This window comes from Gorilla gorilla, chromosome 20 (genome assembly GCF_029281585.2).
Source record: "Gorilla gorilla gorilla isolate KB3781 chromosome 20, NHGRI_mGorGor1-v2.1_pri, whole genome shotgun sequence".
NCBI classification, from domain to species: domain Eukaryota; kingdom Metazoa; phylum Chordata; class Mammalia; order Primates; family Hominidae; genus Gorilla; species Gorilla gorilla.
Window position 1 is genome coordinate 26,091,308 of NC_073244.2, and position 21,026 is coordinate 26,112,333.

The window sequence follows — 21,026 nt, forward strand, 5'->3', positions numbered from 1 at the left end:
GGGGCCTCTCCCAGGAGCTCCCACAACCCGCGACCCCGGTGATCCCCTTGCCCAGGTTGTCTCTCGGAGCCCGGAAACCACCTGGGCCTCGCTGGAGCCATGGCGCCCCCTGGTGGAGGCCTGATATTCTGTCCGATTCCAACCAAAATTCTAATACTCGGGCTGGAGAACCCGTGGCCTGGGGGACGCCCCTTCCGTGACCCTCAAAGCTGGATCAGGCTCAAGGCCCCAATTACAGCACACCAGGGAGCAGCCCTTTTAGGTAGGGAGTGGAGGTTTGTCCAGAAGCACCAGCTCTGGGGTTGCCACAAGCCGCCTGTCAGTTATAAAAATGCTCCCACCCCCAGCACAGCGGAATTTTGGGGCTGGAAATAGACTTTAAAGTATGTTTATAACTTTGTGTCCAAAGGCTTTGGCTGTTAAGGAGGCAAGGATTCTCTGACTGGCTCCGTGCTGCCTACTCTGCAGTTCTTGAGTTGTGATGAGTGAGTCCATTGAAAGGAATAACACTATCAACCTAAGAGCCAAGCCAGGTTTCCAGGTCACATCCTGGCTGATGCTCAGCCAGAGCTCCCTGACTGTGACATGAGATGGTAGAGCAGCGCAGGCCCCCAAAGAGCATGACAGAGTCAGTACTTGTTTGTTTGTTTTTCTTTTGAGTTGGAGTCTCGCTCTTTTGCCCAGGCTGGAGTGCAGTGGTGTCATCTCGGTTCACTGCAAGCTCCACCTCCTGGGTTCACGCCATTCTCCTGCCTCAGCCTCCCGAGTAACTGGGACTACAGGCACCCGCCACCATGCCTGGCTAATTTTTTGTATTTTTAGTAGAGATGGGGTTTCACCGTGTTAGCCAGGATGGTCTCGATCTCCTGACCTTGTGATGGGCCCGCCTCGGACTCCCAAAGTGCTGGGATTACAGGCTTGAGCCACCGGACAGTCAATACTCGTAATGATGCAGATCATATTCCTCAAGTCTCAGACACCACCCGAGAGAAAGGCATGCTGTTATGTATTACGGGAAAGAAAAAAATATCACACATCCTAAGGCTTCTCTCAGCACCTGAGTTGTTAAAATGTGAAACAGACCTCAGAAATATGGGGGTGCTTGTTAAACTAGAAAATATGCACTGAATTCTCTGGGCAGGGACAAGTCCATGTTCAAGTGCTGAAAGTGCCAGAGGGTTTCACCAACATCACATGCCTGTGGGGAGGGTGCTGGGACCTTCCTCAGTGACCCTCTGTCCCTGAGCCCCCAGCAAACACCGTGTGGCACAGACGAGGTGGAGGCAGGGCTTTTTAAAATCTCAGATGCTGCTTTATTTACCAAAGGTGCTGGCTTGGGGCTGGTTCTGCTGGCCAAGCCAGCGGATGGCTGTGGGGGTCCCAGCTCAGTCTTCCAAAGGCGAGACTGTACAGCCTTGCTGTGGGGGGTTGGGGGGCAGGGTTCCCTCCCGGGGCCCTGGTGGGGTTCCCGCCCAGCGGCAGCCAGGGTGGGCAGTGGGTACCAGCACTGCCATCTCAGGAAGGCACTTTCAGCTTCGGGGTCCCCAGGAAGAACTGCAGGACGCGGTCGGCCAGGAGCGCCAGGCAGAAGTCCAGGAGCAGGACCTGGGCAATCACCAGCTTGAACTGTCGGGGCAGGGAAGGATGGTGAGCTGGAGACCTGCAGCCCAGCTCAGGGTCACTGCCATAGGAGGGACCCATCAAGCTGAGCCCCAGGGTCACCTCCACAGGGCCACTGACCTCCACAGGGATGTCCACGAGGCCAAACTGGCTGTTGAAGTCGGGCGAGGAGCCGAGGAGCAGGCCAATGATGGCCAGGAGTGAAACTGCCAGACTCCACACCAGGGGCTTGTTCTCGGGCAGGCTCTCCATGAAGGGCGGGCCCTGCGGGGATGAGGGACAGATGGCTTCATGGGGTGGGGCTGGGTGGGCACACAGTGAATGTTCGGGCAGGGCCCAGGCCTTACTTTGTAATTGATGGCGAAGGTGGCCATCTGCATGGCCATGGCCATGATGTAGACGGTGCTGTTGACCAGGCTTGGTTCAAACTCCTTGTACAAGTCCACGAACTGCTCCTGCCTGCAAGGACACATGGGAGTCAGGGCCCCCTCTCCTGCTCCGGCTCACACACACTGTGTGGCTTCCTGCTGCCCTGGCACAGAGCTAGGGCTCTGCCTGGCTTAGTGCCCCTCCCTGGACACCCTGGACAACCCCCAGCCTCTCCTGCTGATGTCTGTGGAGTCATCCTCCTGCTACTCTCAGCTGCAGGGACATCACCTCCTCCAAGGCAGCACTTACTTCTCGGGGCTCCGGGCCTGGGCCTCACGGTACAGGTAGACAAGGCTGAGGAAGTGCACAAAGAACTGGAGCATGACGGTGAGGATGGTGTACAGGTTGAAGATGTTGGGCAGGGGCCGTTCTCGGGAGAGGGTCTTGAGGGGCTGCAGCAGCAAGGCGGGTGGGGGAGTCAGGATCTGGCTCACTTGGGGCCACCCTGCCCACACAGCAGGCAGTAACATCCCCTTCCTCCCGGGAGACCTTGTGTAGAGCCGCCACCAAATCCTGGGGGATTCCATGGGTCAGCACCAGTCCCCGGAGCCCTGCCTGCCTCTCACCCCTGAGCCCAGGGCTGCCTCCCTGGCCCTGGCTCCGCCATCCAGGCTCCCCATGGCAGCCACAGGGGCCTGAGAATCATGAAGCAGATCCTGCCCTCCCTGGAGCCCACGGGACAGGCACAGTCCCGCCCAGCCAATCTCCCACCCCCTCCAGACACCGGGGCCTCCCTGCGTCAGCCCATGCCTGTTTCGGGCCTTTGTGTCCAGTTCCCGGCCGCTGGCCCCCCTGGTTCTTTACGCCTTGGCCTGAGTGTCGGTGTCGCACAGGCCTCCCCAGCTGTCCACCAGCCTGTCCTGTGTAGCCTATGACCCACTTAGTTGTTTTTTTACCCTCTTGATGATTGTTCCTTGCTTGTGGGGCTCTGTGGGGCCCACCCCTGGGACCCCTACCTGTGGACAGGTGTGGACGCCAAGCTGTGCCACCTGGAGGGGTCTGGGAGCCTCAGTCCGCACCTGCCCTGCCGGCATTTCCTGAGCCATCCCAGCTACAGCCCCCATCTCTGGGGCCCTGGGTCCTGTAACTTGGGGATGACAATTCCCGTGCCTACATCAGCCTGGCCCTGGCAGGCCCATGCATCCCTGGCCTTCCAGCACCTCTGGGGCCCACCTTGGAACGGGAGATGAAGAGGAAGCAGCCGGCCAGCAGCAGCCCCTGTAGGGTGGCCTGGAAGTCACTGAACTTGACCCCCTCCAGGTAGAGGACGCTCTGGCTGTAGGCCAGGATGAGGGCATTGAGCGCCAGGATCTTGAACATCTGTAGCGTGGTCACCAGCGTGCAACGGCCCTGCTTGATCACGTGGCAGACTGCAGGGTGGTGGGGAGGCAGGTGTGGGTGTGGGTAGGGGTGCCAAGGGGGGAACAAAGGGAGGGGGAGCGGGGGCAGGCAACTCACTGCACTGGATGGACGAGAGCTTGGAGGTGAAGGGTGCTGCGATGCTGGCATCCCCCAGTTTCACAATGGGCGTGCTCTCGTCCTCGAGGTCTCGCAGCACCTGGCTCAGGCGGTCCTGCAGGGTAGACAGCAGGCTGTCAGCCCTGGCCAGGATGGGGTGCAGCGCCTCCCCTCTTGGGACTCACCCTCTGGGAGGTTGGCTGCTCCTCGGAGGGAGGGAGCCCTGACCGCTGCTTGGCTGTCCTGGAGGTGGCTCTGATGCCACTGTTGCTCACGGTTGGGCTTTCCCGGGGCCGCCGTCGCCGCTCGACAACCCGCTCAGGGGCGTTGGCCAAGAGCGCCACACCTAGGGGGCAGGAGGGTGTCAGACCCGGAGGAGCAGGCTCCACGGAGGGGAAGATTGCTGGCTTCAGAGCCACTGGTCCTAAAGTCCCCCAGCTGGCTCCCGTGAGGACAGTTCCCAGACTTCCCCATTTCACCTGACACCCTAAGGAGACCTCAGAGAGTGCCCGTGTTGCTTTCTACAAACTACTTTAAGAAAACAAACCACCAACAATAAACCCCCACAACAAATGCAATGAAAAAACACACAACACGAGATAGGTCAAAACTAAACTGATTTTGGCCGAGCGCAGTGGCTCACACCTGTTATCTCAGCACTTTGGAAGGCTGAGGTGGGCGGATCACCTGAGGTCAGGAGTTGGAGACCAGCCTGGCTGATACGGTGAAACCCCATCTCTACTAAAAATACAAAAATTAGCCAGGGGTGGTGGCATGTGCCTGTAATTCCAGCTACTCGGGAGGCTGAGGCAGGAGAATCGCTTGAACCCGGGAGGCGGAGGTTGCAGTGAGATGAGATCACACCACCGCACTCCAGCCTGGGCGACAGAGCGAGGCAGTCTCAAAATGAAACAAAACAAAACAACCTAAACTGATTTCAAAAGAAATAGCCAAGGAGCATGATTCTAGGAGGCAAACAACACTCAATAAATGCTTTAGTAGATAAAAGCAGATAAATATTGGAAAAGCAAAAAAAACAACGTAAGAGTGATCTTTAAAATTCAATTTAACACCTGTGTTCTTGCAAAAAAAAAAAAAAAAGAAAGAAAAAAAGGCCAGGTGAGGTGGCTCACACCTGTAATCCCAGCACTTTGGGAGGCCAACGCAGGCGCATCACCTGAAGTCAGGAGTTGGAGACCAGCCTGGCCAACATGGTGAAACCCCATCTCTACTAAAAATACAAAAATTAGATGGGCATGGTGGCTGGCGCCTGTAATCCTAGCTACTTGGGAGGCTGAAGAATTGCTTGAACCCGGGAAGTAGAGGTTGCAGTGAGCTGAGACCGTGCTATTGCACTCCAGCCTGGGAAACAAGAGAGAAACTGTCTCAAACAAAAAAAAAAAAAAAAAGGCAGGGTTCGGCGGGATGCAGTGGTTCACACCTGTAATCCTAGCACTTTGGGAGGCCAAGGCGGGTGGATCACTTGAGGTCAGGAATTGGAGACCATCCTGGCCAACATGGTGAAACCCCATCTCTACTAAAAATACAAAAATTAGCCAGGCATGGTGGCACGTGCCTGTAATCCCAGCTATTTGGGAGGCTGAGGCAGAAGAATCACTTGAACCCGGGAGATGGAGGTTGCAGTGAGCCCAGATCGCGCCATTGTACTCCAGCCTGGGCGACAGAGCAAGGCTCGGTCAAGAAAAAAAAAAAAAAAAAAAAAGACAGGGTCTTGCACTGTCACTTAGGTTAGAGTGGATCACACCACTGCCTTGAACTCCCAGACTCAAGTGAGCCTCCCGCCTCAGCCTCCCAAAGCACTGGGATTCCAGGCAGGAGCCACAGTGCTCAGCCATCTGTGTGCTTTTGACAGAGATCTGGGGCTATGAACCATCTTCATGGCTTCAGCTCTGGGTTTTCTGAGTCACTCTCCCAACTTGTTGTCTCTCTCCTGGCCTCTGGCCTCCGCCCTGCTCTGTTCCTGGGATATTCGCATCCCTTCCTGCCCTCAAAGCCCCTGACCTTGCCACCCCCTCCCATCCTCACAGGAATTAGTGTCCCCATGGCTGTCACCAAGGGCCAGGTCTGTCTTTCTAGCTCAGTGACATGTCCTCAACACCTCGTCCACAAAGGAAACACCCTAGCCCACAGCACTCACCCACATCAGCATGCTTCAGGGCGCCCACGTCGTTGGTGCCATCCCCACACATGAGGGTCACGTAGCCCAGCTCCTTCAGGCTGGTGATGACAAACTCCTGTGTGGGCGGAGACAGGCTGAGCAGGGGCTGCGTGCCTACCGCTGTGCCCCTGACCCCTAGGGCTGTGCACATACCTTCTGCTTGGGGGCCACACGGGCGAACACCTGCACATGGGGGATGAGGTGGAGCAGCTGCTGGGGGTCGGTGGCCTGCAGGTGGGCCAAGCCGTCGCCTGTGAGGCACAGTGCGTACTCCAGGGCCAGTGCCTTTGGGGAGCCCCGGGCCAGGGGCAGCACGATGCTGCCGTCAATGGAGCGCCACTCGCACTGCCGGCCTGCGGGCAGCACCTAGGGTTAGGGCTGGGGGCTTGGCTGCCTGGACTCAGAAGCACCCTCCCTCCACTCGGACCCCAGCACCGGCCAGTCTCTCCTCTCTGGAGCCCGCACCTCCCTACCCACCCAGGTGACCCCCAGCCCTTCTCTGGGGACTCCACAAAGAATGTCCCTCAGGTGCACCGGGTGGAACCAAGAGCCTGGGGCCTGAGCTACTTGCCTGAGAGCCCGGGACACAGCCAGATTAGAACCTGGGCAGTCTGACCCCAGCTAAGCCATGCCCCCACCTCATGCAAGGCCCCCTAACCTGAAACACACAGAAGGGGGCTATTGCGCTCTCCTTGGGAAACCCCACACCAGGCCCTCACCTCATTTATCCCTGCGCCCGTGGCCTCTCTGAAATCCTGTTTTCTTGGGGCTGGGCCCCCTCCCAACTCTGACAGGGCCCCTGAGTTCTTAACGTCTTCTTTCTCCACTTCCCCTTTCTTGCTGGCTGGCCCTGGCTTGGATGCTGGGCACTGAGGATGGCCAAGGGCGGCCCGCCAGCCCTCCTGGCACTGGCCTGCTCACCCTGGACCGTCTCAAGCTGAAGGGCAGCACACCTCCACCTGGCTTGTGCTGCAGCTGTTGCTAGACCAGCTTCGCTTGTCAATCAACAGTCCTGCTCATCTGCTCCATGCCACCTGCCCACAATCCCCAGGCCCTGGAAGACGCCGGTAGCTGGGGCTGGGACAGGGGGAGGCCTAGGACCAACAGAACAGAGGGAGGGCAGGGACCAAGTCCTCTGAGAGGTGGCCTGGAGGTTCTGGAAGCTGCTCTGGCCCAGACCTGTGAATGTTTGCTGCCAGCAGCCCTGTGGCAACACTGCTCCATGTGGTTCTTCTTAGGGCCCTGTCAACACTCATGCAGGTCCTGAACTTCGTGCGCCCACAGGGGCTTCACCTCTAGCTCTGGGGCAGGTATCTGGTAAGCCCCACACCTCTAGCTGGGAGGGGCTGGGTCTCTATGTCTGCCTCTTCATCAATCTGAATCCAGGGCATTGCTCAAAGAGGTCACCGGGGAGAGGTTGGAGCCTTGAGCTCTGGAATCAGGCTGTCTGGATTCCAATCCTTAGCCATGGATTGGAAGTGACCTGGGCAAGTGGGTTCACTTCTGAGCCTCTGTCCCTTCTCTACAAAGCAGGGGCCCCGAGAGCTGACCCAGCCAGCCTCCTCCTCTGTGGTGTGGGGAAGGCAAGCCACCCCGTGTAGTGCAGGATGGGGTGGAGGGACCAACGCAGTAACACACACGGAGCGCTCCGCCTGGGGTCTGGTCAGGCTGAGCACTGGGCAAACTGTGCCATCAACTGTGGCTGAGGATGTCAGCAGTCCCTGTGCTCGGGAAGGGAGCACTCGGTACATGGGCAGCTTGCCGGGCCAAAGAGGGTGTGAAATGAGGATGACACTGAGGATGGGGAGTAAGCGTGGTAGGAGCAGTATCTGCCCATGAGTGCACAGGAAACCCGAGCTGGCAGTCAGACTATTGCCTCATTATGGTAAATAAACACCTACATGCTGCACATCCTGGGACCTGTGACCCAGTGAACGTTCACATGCTGTCCGAGGTGCCCAGTGGGCCAGGGCTGTGATTAGTGGTGCCAACGTGGTGCCAGGCATTTGAAGACACTGTGCTGCTGAGGCCTGGCACACAGGTGGGCTGTTGCGATGGGAGCTGTTCTTGGACTCAGGGTCCCCCTTCCCCACTGTGGGCCGGGCTAGGGCCTCACCTTTCTCGGAGGGAGGCTGCAGGATCAGCGTGTGGGCCTTTTCAATGAAGTGCAGCTCCTGGGCCACGTGGCATGCAGTGAGCGGGTTGTCTCCCGTGATCATGACCACCTTGGGTAAAGAGGGGCAGAGGCTCAGCAGGGCACCCTGGGGCCAAGCTCTAGGCCAGAGACAAGGCTGCCAAGTCTCCTTCTAAGGTAGGCCACAGTGGGAGATCCTGGGCCTCTAACCGAGATGCTGAATGGGCTTCCAAGGGCCACAATCCACCCCCACCCAGGTCATTTTACACAAATGACACGTGTATGTGTGTCCTTCTGAAGACACCCTTAGCTTGGATTTTCAATACAAATGAACAACCTGCCCCTGAGGTGGACCCTCTTGGCTTGGTAGCTGCCCATGGGGGTAATATTTCAGCAAAGAGGAGGACGGGACCATGACCTCTGGGCTTGGTGGGGACTAATCACATCACCCATCTGACCCAGAGCCATCATCCTCTGAGACGGCTCACTCACCCCTTACACCCTAAAAGACACCCTAAGTCCCAAAATAGAAAACACAAGCCACCAGAAGCCACCAGGACAGGCAGACAGTGCCCCCGACCCAACTCCCCAGCCTCAGCTTCCTTCTCTCCAGGATGGCGGTGGATCGGGGAAGTGGAGAGAAGCGCCCCCATCTTTCCATGATGCAGGGAGTGAAGGGAGTGGTCTGTGGAGGCGAGAGGAGTCAGCACAGGCGGGTCCCAGAGTGTCCTTGGGCCAGCGGCAACGTTAGCACCTGAGCTATGATCTTGCTCAGCTAAAACATGCAGCCTGTGAGACTTGGGTGCCCACCCCTACCACGAAGCTGTAATTGTCATCTCCTCGCCTCTATTTCCCATGCAGAGGGTGGAGCCGAGCACTGTCCCATACCCGGTGGGACGCATTCTGGATCTCCCGGATCACGGCCTTGGAGTCAGCCTTGAGGGGGCAGGAGACCACAATGAAGCCGACGAACTTGAGGCTGCACTCCAGGGCCTCCCGCTTGACCTCCCGGGCCTGTGGACAGACAGGGGCACCCTCACCATCTGTCCCTCCCTCTGCCCACACTCTGCATTTCCTGAGCTCTGACCATGCGCTGGGAGCCAAGGGGACAATGGAATGCCCTGTTCCCGTAGTGGGCACATGCGAGGGTTGGGAGGGGAGAAATGCCAGGAGGGTACCAGGCACACTCGAGGGGTGGGATCTGGCAGTGACTGGGGGGTCTGGGTCCTCCGAATGTGGCTCTATGTCCTGCTTGCGGACATGGGCACATCACAGAGTCCCTTGTGGCTCAGCTTTCGAGTCAATAAAGTAGGGACTCTCCCAATAATGTTGGAGTTTAGCCATGAACTCTTACTCACTGGGGCTCCACCACATACCAGAGACTGGGCACAGACCCCTGGCCTTAGGGAGCTCACACTGCACCAGGGGAGACGCATGATCAAGAAAGTCACAGAAATCGGAGTGCTGAGTGCCATGAGAGAGGAGGTGAGAATGGAATCCAGAGAGGGTGGAAAGGCCTCAGAAGTGGCCACTATGAAGGCGATGAGGACCTGTGTCACTGGGAAGGGGGCTCCAGGTGCAGGAACGGGGCAGAGCACACAGGCTGTGAGCTGTGGCCTGGGCTCTGCACACAGCACTGCAACCTGAGGCTAAATTCTGTAAGGATCCGCAGCTGTAGGGTGCAAGCAGAAAGAACGAGAGCCCAGGAAGCAGCCAAGCGGCAGATGTGCCAGTGGTGGAGGCGGAGGGTGGGCTTTGTGGAGGATGGATGGGTGAGAGGGCTGAGGATGCCACCTAGCCCTGCCCAAGACCAGGGCAAAAGAGTAGAGCTAGGGACACACCAGGACTGGGGCAGGTAAGCCCTGCGTGTGCTCTGCGTGAGCCAGGACTGGGTGGGTCCCCACAGCAGTGGACAGACTGAGTGCCATTTGGAGTCTCCAAAGGTAGAAGCTGGAGGTGGGGCAAGGAGGACAAAATCACAACCATTCAACCTGGCACTGTGGGACACAGGAGGTGACTCAGGGAGGAGCTGACGGGCCAGGCACATGGTGAAGGCGGGGGGAGCCTGGGCCCGTACCTGCTGGTGAGTGAGGTGTCCCAGCTCCTTGTACCCCAGCGCCAGGACGCGGGCTCCTTCCCGGGAGATCTCGGTGTGGATGTGGTGGTAGTTGGGCGGGCACTGGGAGAACTGCAGGGAATGCAGGGGGATGTCACGGGCTGCCCCGCGCCCCCACCCCTTGCCCCAGGCTGGGGCCAGCTCACCATGGAGTGCAGAGTTTCGGGGGCCCCCTTCACGGCCGCGATGTAGCAGAGGTCGGTGGAGCCCAGCTTCTCATACGAGGCAAGCACGGACATTCGCTTCAGGGCACTAGCAAAATGAAAGCGCTGGTGAATTTTCAGCCCCTGAGTTTTAATACTTCGGGGGAATACTTTCTCATCTGGAAACAAATAAGTACGAGTCCTGAGGGGCTTTGCTCCAAAGAGGCAGCCAAGCCCCTACCTCTCACCCCGGCCTCCCCCACCTCCCTCCTGCCTCCCCCAGGGCCTGATCGGGGGCTCTGGACTAGAGCAGGTGTTGGTCCAGAGCTGGAAGACCTGGGCTTGGAGGACCCTGGCACTGTGGCTTCGGCCAGGGCAGGGCAGATTCCAACCCAGAGGGACACCCAAGGACGTGGCCTGTCCTGGGTCTAAAGTGAGCCTCTGGCCACCCACCTCGGGGAGCATCAGAGCTGTAGGCCTGCCTGTCCCCAAGATCCTCTGAGGGGTGCAGCCCACCTGCCTAGGGCTGTGAGAGCCAGTGGCTCCCCCTTGCTGGGCCTGAGGCCCCAGCCCCTCACCTTTGGTCAGCGTCCAGTCCACGGCCGTCAGCATGGCCTTCTCTAGAGGGTCACCCACGAGGGTGCCGTCGTCCAGCTGCATGAGCGAGTGGCACGAGGCCAGGGCCCGGTGTGTTTCTACAGGGATGCTGGACACTGGGGTCACCTCCTTCCCGTCTCTGCAAGGTCGGGGAACAGCTGGTTACAGAGTGCAGGCGGGTAGGGCGAAGCTGCATCTCCACCAGCGGAAGGACCCCCAAGGCCATTCATTCTGTGCTTGTCACTGGGGTGGCTTGGGCACCAACTGGGTCTTTATGAGACCCGCACCTGCTTCACAGATGCCCCCAGAAGCCAGGCATTGTGCCTGGGGGTCATGTGGTGCATGGCTGGTATGGGATGTTCCAGGCCTGAGCTGAGCCCCCGTGCCGCTACCATGGCTGACACCCAGGACTTTGTGGGGAGCCCCTGGAAATGAACCCCTGAGGCAGGGCCTCTGACGGGCCCTCACTGCAAGGGCTTGGGGTGGATGGGCCACCTGTCTCTCAACTTCCCACAAACCCCATCTGGGTGACCTTTGCTGCGGGGCCCCTGACGCTTACCTCAGCCCGGCCACACCGCGCACCACCAGGCTGTCACTGGTCAACGTCCCCGTCTTGTCAAAGCAGCACACCTCGACCTTGCCAGCAAAGGGGATCCGGAAGGGCTCTGTGCAGTACATGTCTAGGGGCGGGAGTGAGGTCAGGGTTCCTGCTTGGCCCCAGCTCATTCGGCACCCCATCCCATTTGACACACTCACAGAGCTTGGCCAGGGCAATGAGGGAGGTGTTGACGGCCAGGGACAGCTCGATGGGCAGCTCAGGAGGCACGACCGAGGTGAGGATCAGGGTGCACTCCAGAAACAGCTTGTAGCGGTTCCGGCTGGGGTCCTTGGTACCTGTGGAGACAGGGCCTGCCAGCCTGGAGCCTCGGAGGGCGGGCGCAGGGGACCACAGAGGCCGTGGTGCTTACCTTCAATCCATACATAGGCAGCTGCAGCGATGGCAAACACCAGGAGGAAGAGGATGAAGATGAAGGTCTCCAGGTTGTTCGCAGTCACCCTCTTGACCCCGAAGAGGATGGTGCGCAGCAGCTTGCCCTGGAGGAATGGAGGGACAGCCTTTCTGCTGTCTGGACTCCCTCCAGCAGCTCAGGCCTGGAAGCGTGGGCCTGGTCTTGGGGTGGCCTCTGCACCCTGGCCCAGGTCCAGGGCCGTGCTGCCAGAGTCAGCCCGTGGGGCAGATGTTCTGGGGTCGGAAAGGGCTGATACCTTGGCTGTCCAACTGCCCTGGGGCCCGCCCTCCCCAGACCTGGCCCCGCACCTGGGATGTGTTGAATCCGGTCCGCAGGACGTAGGCCACGCACCCGCTGTCAACCGCTGGGGAGAGAAGCAGAGTCATCGTCATGCCTGTCTCCTCGTCCTGACTCCCTCATGATCAAGCAGACGGGCAAAGGAGGTGGGAGCCCAGATACCCCCAGACGCCCATGAGGCACCTACGCTTCAGGCCCGTGGTGGCTTTCTGTGGGGGGATATGCTGCACCACCTTGGTGCCCCCGAAGATGACGTGTAGCCGGGAATCAGCCTGGAGGTCCAGCACCCGGTCTGGGCTGAGGTCTTCGATGGGCTCCTGGGGAGGAAGATCGTGAATCTGGATGGCCAGGCCTACCTTGTTTCCTTCTCCATCTGAGTTCCTGGACAGCTGGACCTTGAGGCTGGAATGAGCCAGAGGGCTCCCCACCCGACCAATACATCCCACCTAGCTCCCGGATCCTCACCCTCACCCCGTCCTGTCTTCTCCCCATTGCACTCACAGTGCCTGCTCTCTGGGGCCTGCACTTGGCCTCGTCTGGGACTCACCCCTCTGGGCTGCTCCCAGCCCACCTTGGTCTGACATCCCAGGGCACCAGTGTACCCTGGATGCCCTTGGCTCTCTCACCTCCTTCCTCGCCCCCACCACCCGGCTCCCCAGTCCACAGAGCTCATCTGTGCCCACACTGCCTCCTCCGCCTGTGCCTGAGGGGGATCCCCGCCACCCCCTGGGCCTCCACCCCCTGGCCTGTTTCCTCCTGAACAGCTTGAGGATCCCCATCCTCCACCAAGTACCTTCATCTGTGGCACGGACTCCCCCGTGAGCATGGCCTCGTCTACGATGCAGCGGCCTCGCAGCAGAAGGACGTCACACGGCACCAGGTTCTCCTGTGGGGAGCGGCCTGCAGGGCAGAGGCAGGAGGGTTGGCCAGAGGCCCTGAGGCTGGGGCTCCCACTGGGACTGAGCGGAACCCGGCCTCACCGATGGAGACGATGTCCCCTGGTACGATCTCATCACTGGCAATGGGCCTCCACTTGCGGCTTCGGTAGACCTGGGCAGGGCACCAGTGTCAGCACAGAAGCCGCACCTGTGCTGCACCCCCAACCTGGGTCTCCCCGGCAGCCACACCTGGATCATGTGGGGCTTGTTGCCCATCTTCCGGATCTCCGACATGTTCCGCATCTGCTGCTGCACCAGCGAGGCCTCGAACGCCACCAGCATGGATAGCGTGAAGACGCTGTAGTACCAGTACTCATCCAGGCACCAGAGCCCCACACAGAACACCTGTGGGATACCAGCCTGTCTGTCCTTGCCCTACCCGCCCTGTTCCCATGAGCCCCTTCCACCGACCGGATCTGACATGTGAGGATGGGGAGAGGCTTCCAGGTTTAGAAGTGGTGGGCAGACTTGATCCAGCTAGGAAAGCCCCAAGGGAGGAAATGGGGAGATGGGCCAGAGCTGCTGCTTTACCTGAAATACAAAGAAGGGGGCTGTGGCTCTCTCCTTGAAAAGCTCCGAGAAGTCAGGCACCACCATCTCGGCCCTGCAAGAGACCAGGCCCCATCCTGTTCCCAGGGCAAGGCCTCTGGGGTATGGAGTCTCCACCCTGACCCCTCCAACCTGAGCATGGCAGGCCGCTCTCAAGAAACCAAGAGCCATAGGTGGGTGTCGGGAGCCCTGGCAAGCTTCCAGATAGGAGGATCCATTTGACAGTGGCTCTCCCTCATCTTGGCTGCGCCTGGGGTAGACATGCTGCCCGCCCACAGCCCTCGGCTCTGCATAAAACAGATGAAGCTCCTGAATCTGCAATATGCTCTTCCCGGCAGCCTGGGGCTGGTGTCAGACGAGACCCTGTCATCTGGTCGAGTGACGCAGCAAGTAGAGAAGGAACCTCTGATTGAAGGATGGAGGCGCTGAAGCTACAGACAGCAGAAGACACTGAGACCCAGCCCCACCAAAGCTGAGATTTTCTATGATTCCTGAATGAAAGCCCCAGAATGGGTTGAGTAGGGTGGTTTACGCCTGTAATCCCAGCACTTTGGGAGGCCGAGGCAGGAGGAGTGCTTGAGCCCAGGAGTCAGAGACTAGCCTGGGCAACACAGCAAGACCTTCTCTTTACAAAAAATTTAAAAATTAGCTGGGGGTGGTGGTGTGTGCCTGTGGTCCCAGCTATTTGGGAGGCTGAGGCAGGACGAATGCTTGAGCCCAGGAGTTCAAGGCTGCAGTGAGCCATGATCACGCCACTGCACTCCAGCCTGGGTAACAGAATGAGACCGTCTCCAAAAAAAAAAAAAAAAAAGGCTGGAGAATGCAAGGACTTGTGCCTAAGGGTGTGTTCTGCAGTACTCTGTGCCATAGTCCAATCTGATGAGGGCACCAGTCATGTCAACGAGGGTGGTTCTCGCTCTGCCCTTTAACTGCATGGACGTCTTATGTACGGGATGTGAGAAGAGGAAACCAAAGAGCAACCCCACTGCTATCAAACAATAAGCCCTTCCCTTGTATCTTGCTGGGTACCTTTGCGTGAGTAAGAACAGCATGAAAGGGAACGTAGTTGCCACAGGCCATTAATGTGACTGGCCAACCTTGGGGTAGGGGAAGTCGCTAAATGTTTCTTATAAATCCTTGTATTAGATTGATAGTTGTAGTCAACATATTTGTAATCTCTGAACAGTGATTAAGTCAGGAAAGAGCTCCCTAGGTGTTCTGTGGGTTTCCGGGTTGAGGACCATCGTAACAAGGCCATGATGGGGTTTGGAGCCCAGTTCTCCGGCTCCCAGCCACGTGTCAGCATTTGCAGTTTTGGTGAAGATGAAGGGAGAGGGTGTGTATCGCACACCGGCCATTGTACTCAGTACAAAAGGGCAGACATGGTCACGGTCTTCCATCACCATTCTGAAGCGCTGAGATGCATAGACTCGAAACAGTGAGGACTGAAATGTTTAGGTTGGGTGCAGTGACTCATGCCTGTAATCCCAGCACTTTGGGATGTTGATTTAGGAGGATTGCTTGAGGCCAGGAGTTTGAGACAAGCCTGGGCAACACCGCGAGACCCCATCTCTACACAAATAAACATTTTAAAAGAATTTAAAATGAAGCTGTTGCTGAGGAGGGGCCACAGGCTAGACTCCTGTGAAGAACCTTACACTCAAGGTCTCACACCCCAGGGCACGGGCTTCCAGCTGCAGACCCTCTGGGGTTCCTGCCAGCAGGCAAGTTCAGGGGAGACTGGACTTAGAGCATGTTGCTCAAGCGGCATCACAGTCACCTGGGACATTTGGCTAAAAGGGCAGATTTGGCCGGGTGCAGTGGCTGACGCCTGTAATCCCAGCACTTTGGGAGGCCAACATGGGAGGATCACCTGAGGTCAGGAGTTCAAGACCAGCTTGGCCAACATGGTGAAACCCCCATCTCTACTAAAAATACAAAAATTAGCCAGGTGTGGTGGGGGAAGCCTGTATTCCCAGCTGCTTGGCAGGCTGAGGCAGGAGAATCACTTGAACCAGGGAGGCGGAGGTTGGGGTGAGCTGAGATCGCGTCACTGCAATCCAGCCTGGGTGACAGAGCGAGACTCAGTCTCAAAAATAAAAAATAAAATAAAAATAAAATAATAGTAAATAAATAAATAAAAGGGCAGATGCCTCTGTCCCGCTTCCTAGGCACCCTGAATCAGGAGGGGAGCAGGACAGAAAGGCAAAGGTGCTACAGGCAAATCAAGGACTCACTTGTTGCTCCCAAATTTCTTCTCAGCTGCTCGGATCTCTGAGTCTTCCTGGAAGCCTCTGTTGCTCTGATAGTATGAGAAGGCATTTCCCACAGGAAAGGCCACGGGGAGAAACTGCTTCTTCTCCAGGGCATCGTAGGAATACTTGATCTTCTGGAATTCGAAGGACAGCACCTCAAGCCCGTCTTCGCCCTGCGGTAGAAGGTGTGTTTGCCGCAGAGGCCCCTGACCTTGGGGTGTCAGCGCCTGGGAATCCCACTCAAGCCCCTCCTCCAGGAGCCCAGCAGGCAGTCCCTACCTCATTGCGGTGCAGGGCCACGAGCTCCGTGGAGCCATTGTTGGGGGTTGGCACCACCTTCACAAAGGTCGCTTTGCTGGGGTCGTACTCCTGACAGAGACAAAGAAAGCATTGTGGCTTAGCTCTTCTCAACCTACAGTTCCAAGACCCCCCTGGGAGGTTTTGGGTGCAGCAGCTCTATGGGTATATTCTGAAATGCCACTGGGCTCTGGTGCTGCCTCTGTCACTCCCTCGTCTGTCATCAGGACAAAGGAGACCATCTTGCTGTGCCTCTGGTGCCACACTTAAAGCTGGGAGCACAAGGCTGGGCACGGTGACTCATACCCATAATCCCAGCACTTTGGGAGGCCAAGGTGGGCGGATCACTTGAGATCAGGAGTTTGAGATCAGCCTGGCCAATGTGGCGAAACCCTGTCTCAACTAAAAATACACAAATGAGCCGGACATGGTGGTGCACACCTGTAATACCAGCTACTTAGGAGGCTGAGGCAGGAGAATCCCTTGAACTGGGAGGCGGAGGTTGCAGTGAACTGAGATTGCAACACTGCACTCCAGCCTGGGTGATAGAGTGAGATCCTATCTCAATTAAAAAAAAAAAAAAAAAAAAAACCAGCCAGGCACAGTGGCTCACACCTGTAATCCCAGCACTTTGGGAGGCTGAGGTGGGCAGATCACGACGTCAGGAGATTGAGACCATCCTGGCTAACACGGTGAAACCCCATCTCTACTAAAAACACAAAAAATTAGCTGGGCGTGGTGGCAGGCGTCTGTAGTCCCAGCTACTTGGCAGGCTGAGGCAGGAGAATGGCGTGAACCCAGGAGGCAGAGCTTGCAGTGAGCCGAGATTGCACCACTGCACTCCAGCCTGGGCGACAGAGCAGGACTCTGTCTCAAAATAAAATGGCTGGGTGCAGTGGCTCACACCTGTAATCCCAGCACTTTGGGAGGCTGAGGCAGGGGGGATCACGAGGTCAGGAGTTTGAGACCAGCCTGGCCAATATGGTGAAACCCCGTCTCTACTAAAAATATAAAAATTAGCTGGGCATGGTGGCAGGCACCTGCAGTCTCAGCTACTTGGGAGGCTGAGGCAGAACAATCACTTGAACCTGGGAGGCGGAGGTTGCAGTGAGCCGAGATTGTGCCACTGCACTCCTGCCTGGGCAACAGAGCCAGACTCCATCTCAAAAACAAACAAACAAACAAAAAAACCCCAAAAAACAAAACAAAAACAACAACAAAAACAACAACAAAAAAAGCTGGGAAGCTGGGTGCACAGACAGCACCTAATGCCCAGGGCTCTGCTCTGCTGAAGGTGACATGAACTCAAATAGGAAGAACGCTGCCAGGCACCCACCCAGTACGTCCTCAATTCACATGAGCCAAGCCCCCGCCCCCATCACAGGCCCCCTGGCCTCCTGCTCAGCTCTGCCTCTTCCACCAACCCTGCTCACTACACTCCACAGCTCCACACGCACATGGGGCTCGATCGTGCCTCAGCAAAGGGCCTTGGCATGTGCTGTTGTCTCTGCCCGGAATACACAGTCACACAGCTCCCTTGCTGCCTCAGGCTTTTGCTGAAACATCACCTTCTCAGGAGCCCCTCCCTGGCTGCCCCATCTAAAGTTCCCGGCAATGTCCCATCCTGTCCTGATGTTAGATGTCATCTCTCTTTAGCATCAACTGCTGACTATGAGTTCTCCCTCCCAGTAACACCACAAAGGCAGGGGGATTTGCCTGTTTTGTTTACTGCTGTTTCCCCAGCACCTAAGACACAGAAATGTTGAATGGAACTCGTTCAGTGCTCCCTGGATCCCGTGAACCACATCCATCCCTCTGCGGCTCTGCTAGACCGAGCTGCATGGAGACGAGCTGCATGGAGATGGGGGGAGCACAATGATGACCCGCAGAAACAAAGCGCCACCGCACGGGTGGTTCATGGGCCTCCAAAGCAGGCAGCAAATAACAACAATCACATAACTACAAACGTGACGTCACGGAAAAAAGGTACAAGAGGCTATACGCTGTGATGGCCCCAGGGCAGGCACTCTGCAGATATCATCTCCGCTTCTCAAGATGGCACCCAGTAGGTGTTAGTTATGGTTCTCAGTTTACAGAAGGGGGAAACTGAAACGCAGAGAGCAGAAGCGGCCCTTTCTGAGATCTGAATCAAACCCAGATCCACCTCTCCTGGCTGATGGCTGTTCAGCTCCTCCCACTTCTCCATCCCTGGAGAGGAAGTTAAGAGCTAAGCTGCTTAGCTGCAGGTCAAAAGGCAGCTGAAGTTTGAGCGGTGCCACAGTCCCCTTAACCCCTCCTTTATTTTGTCCCTCATTGGTGTCTTTCATTGTACTACCTCAAAGCTACCAAGTTGAGCTCCTCCCCTGGGATAGATAAGTCTTTTTGAAGGACAGAACAGGTAGTCTCTCAGGAGAGGAGAATGAGGATTCTACCCACATTCAGAGCCAGCCAGGGTGGGGGGCTTCTGTCTTTCTGTAGCCCTTGATGCTGTTCCCTTTTCCTCTTCTTGAGGCAAACACACTTCTGGAATCAGAGGGGAAGCTTCCTGATATACCTCAGTGTCCATGGCTCCAAACCTGCTGGTGTCACCTGAGGCAGGCCCAGAGAGAGATGGCACAGTCACTGCTTCAGGCCCAGGGAAGCTCAGTCACCAACTCCTCCGACGACACTTGGTCGCTCAGAACTCTGAACTGTGGGTCAGGAGCGCGACCTTGCTTGCTGTTATATCCCCAGCAGAACTCAGTATCACCACCCTCATTTTGCGGAAAGACATCATGTAAATGACTCGCTCATAAACACCTCTGCCTTTCTTCAACACTGTAATTAACTGCATTTCATGCTCCTTTTCATCACAGTATGGAAGACCACTAAGCACTGGACAGCAACACTTGGTTCAGTCTAAGAACCAACTAAGCTTCACAGATGGGGGAAACCTATCCCAGTGGTCTCGCCTTACACTTTGAAAACCAAGGTAGGAGACAGATGAGATGGAAAGGTAGGGCCGTTTCCAGAACAAGAGTAGTCGCTAATATGGGAACTAGTATTAACAACTCCTACCTGACCTGGGCGACGTACGCCGGGCCCTGCGCTAAGCCTTTTACAAATATTACATTACTGAATCTAAATGACCATAACAGGGAGGACTTCAGAAAAAGGAAATAACCCGCAACAGGCATGCACAGCAAGTCAGCAGCGGGGTCATGATTAAGCCTGCGCCAAAGTGTAGAGGGTGCCCCTGGGAACCCAGGCCAGGCAGATGAGTGGCCCAGGTCGCGATGGTGACCGACAGGAAGGCCGCAGCTGGGACCCACGGCGAGGCTCGACCGTGCTGGGGGTCGGGCTCGCGCGTACACACTTACCGGGGTGCAGGTGAGCGCGCAATGCGCGTGCACAGACCAATGCCCCGAGAGGACAGTGAGCGCGTGCGCGAGGCAGATGGTGGCAAGCACGAGCAGCGCGGCTTCGGGGATCTGCACCCAACTGCTGCCCCAGCCCCAGCAGCCAGCGGCTGCGGCACCCAACCAGGCCGGGTAAAGCAGCCCGGCGAATGGCAGCACCGTGAGGCGCCGCAACAGCGCCAACCGCCGGTACGGCCACACGGCAGCCACCAGCTCGTCACCGTTCGCTATGAGCGCCGGCCCGGCGGCAAGGAGTGCGCGCGGCTGCGGCCCGGGCTTGGGCTGCCCGTCAGGCCGGGCCCCGCAAGGCCGGGCCCCGCAGGGCACCGCGTTGCCCACCGCCGCCGCTGCCGCCATCTTTCCTAGCGCCGCGCTCACTTCCGGGCAGAGGAGCGCCTCACTTCCGAAGTTTTACTTCCGGTAAGCCCTGAGCGCCGCCATGGCAGCCTGGACTAGGAAGAGCCAGGGCAACAGAACAGGCTGGCCCCGGCAGGGACTATTTCGGGTGCCGCCATGACAGGCTGTGGACGGAAGAAGAGGCAGGGCGTCGCCATGACAGAGAGGGATTGGAAGACCTAACGGTGCCTGCCTCCGATGCCACGCCGGACAGAGACCGGAAAAGACAAGGCCGGCAAGGCGGGCTGGGCGCCACCATGACAACCTGAACCAAAAAAAGCGAGCCTTCCTCCTTGACTACACCAGCACCACCTGTCACCAGGGGGAAGCCTGGACCCTGCGGAGGCGGGGTCGGGAGCTCTGGAGTTCAGGAGGCGGGGCCCGTTGCGGGGGCGGGGCTTGTGAGGGGCGGGGTCGGGGACCGCCCCGGAACACAACCACACCGGACAAGAGCCTTAATGTGATAGATAAGAATTACAAATACTAGCCGGGCGCGGTGGCTCACGCTTGTAATCCCAGCACTTTGGGAGGCGAGGCGGGCGGATCACCTGAGGTCAGGAGTTCAAGACCCAACATGGTGAAACCACGTCTCTACTAAAAATACATTAGCCGGGCGTGGTGGCACATGCCTGTAATTCCAGCTACTCGGGAGGATGAGGCAGGAGAATTGCTTGAGCCCGGGAGACGGAGGTTGCAGTGAGCCAAGATTGCTCCACTGCACTTCAGCCTGGCCAACAGAGAAAGACTGTCTCAAAAAAAAAAAAAAAGAAAAATGAATTACAAAAACCACTTTAGGCCGGGCGCGGTGGCTCACGCCTGTAATCCCAGCACTTTGGGAGGCCGAGGCAGGCGGGTCAGGAGATCGAGACCATCCTGGCTAATGCGGTGAAACCCCGTCTCCACTAAAAATACAAAAAAAAAAAAAAAAAAAAAAATTCTCCGGGCGTGGTGGCGGGCGCCTGTAGTCCCAGCTACTCCGGAGCCTGAGGCAGGAGAATGGCGCGAACCGGAGAGGCAGAGCTTGCAGTGAGCGGAGATTGCGCCACTGCCCTCCAGCCTGGGCGACAGAGCGAGACTCTGTCTCCAAAAAAAAAAAAAAAAATTACCACTTTAACATAAAAAATGAAAAACTGGTGTTTACTTGAAATTATATACTTCTAGGCCGGGCGCGGTGGCTCACGCCTGTAATTCCAACACTTTGGTAGGCCGA

At 57.5% G+C, this 21,026-nt stretch overlaps 1 protein-coding gene across 2 annotated transcripts; it reads right to left on the reverse strand.

Moving 5' to 3' along the window:
- Nucleotides 1-1,290: 1,290 nt before the first annotated feature.
- Nucleotides 1,291-20,562, reverse strand: ATP13A1 (ATPase 13A1). Of its 2 annotated transcripts, XM_063701156.1 has the most exons (27): nucleotides 19,382-19,505; nucleotides 18,459-18,611; nucleotides 16,005-16,094; nucleotides 15,708-15,898; nucleotides 13,453-13,525; nucleotides 13,111-13,266; nucleotides 12,964-13,033; nucleotides 12,777-12,883; nucleotides 12,171-12,300; nucleotides 11,995-12,050; nucleotides 11,645-11,771; nucleotides 11,433-11,570; nucleotides 11,236-11,356; nucleotides 10,658-10,815; nucleotides 10,083-10,258; nucleotides 9,898-10,008; nucleotides 8,709-8,834; nucleotides 7,803-7,911; nucleotides 5,840-6,039; nucleotides 5,666-5,762; nucleotides 3,693-3,853; nucleotides 3,508-3,622; nucleotides 3,223-3,419; nucleotides 2,299-2,441; nucleotides 1,968-2,079; nucleotides 1,741-1,884; nucleotides 1,291-1,626 (listed from the first exon to the last, which is right to left on the reverse strand). In XM_063701156.1, the coding sequence occupies exons 5-27, from the start codon at nucleotides 13,516-13,518 to the stop codon at nucleotides 1,516-1,518; spliced, it is 2,931 nt and encodes a 976-aa protein (XP_063557226.1). In that variant the 5' UTR covers nucleotides 13,519-13,525; nucleotides 15,708-15,898; nucleotides 16,005-16,094; nucleotides 18,459-18,611; nucleotides 19,382-19,505; the 3' UTR covers nucleotides 1,291-1,515. The 2 variants fall into 2 exon arrangements, with proteins under 2 accessions (XP_063557226.1, XP_004060427.3); XM_004060379.5 differs by lacking the exon at nucleotides 18,459-18,611 and having other exon boundaries at nucleotides 19,382-20,562.
- Between the last annotated feature and the right edge of the window lie 464 nt (nucleotides 20,563-21,026).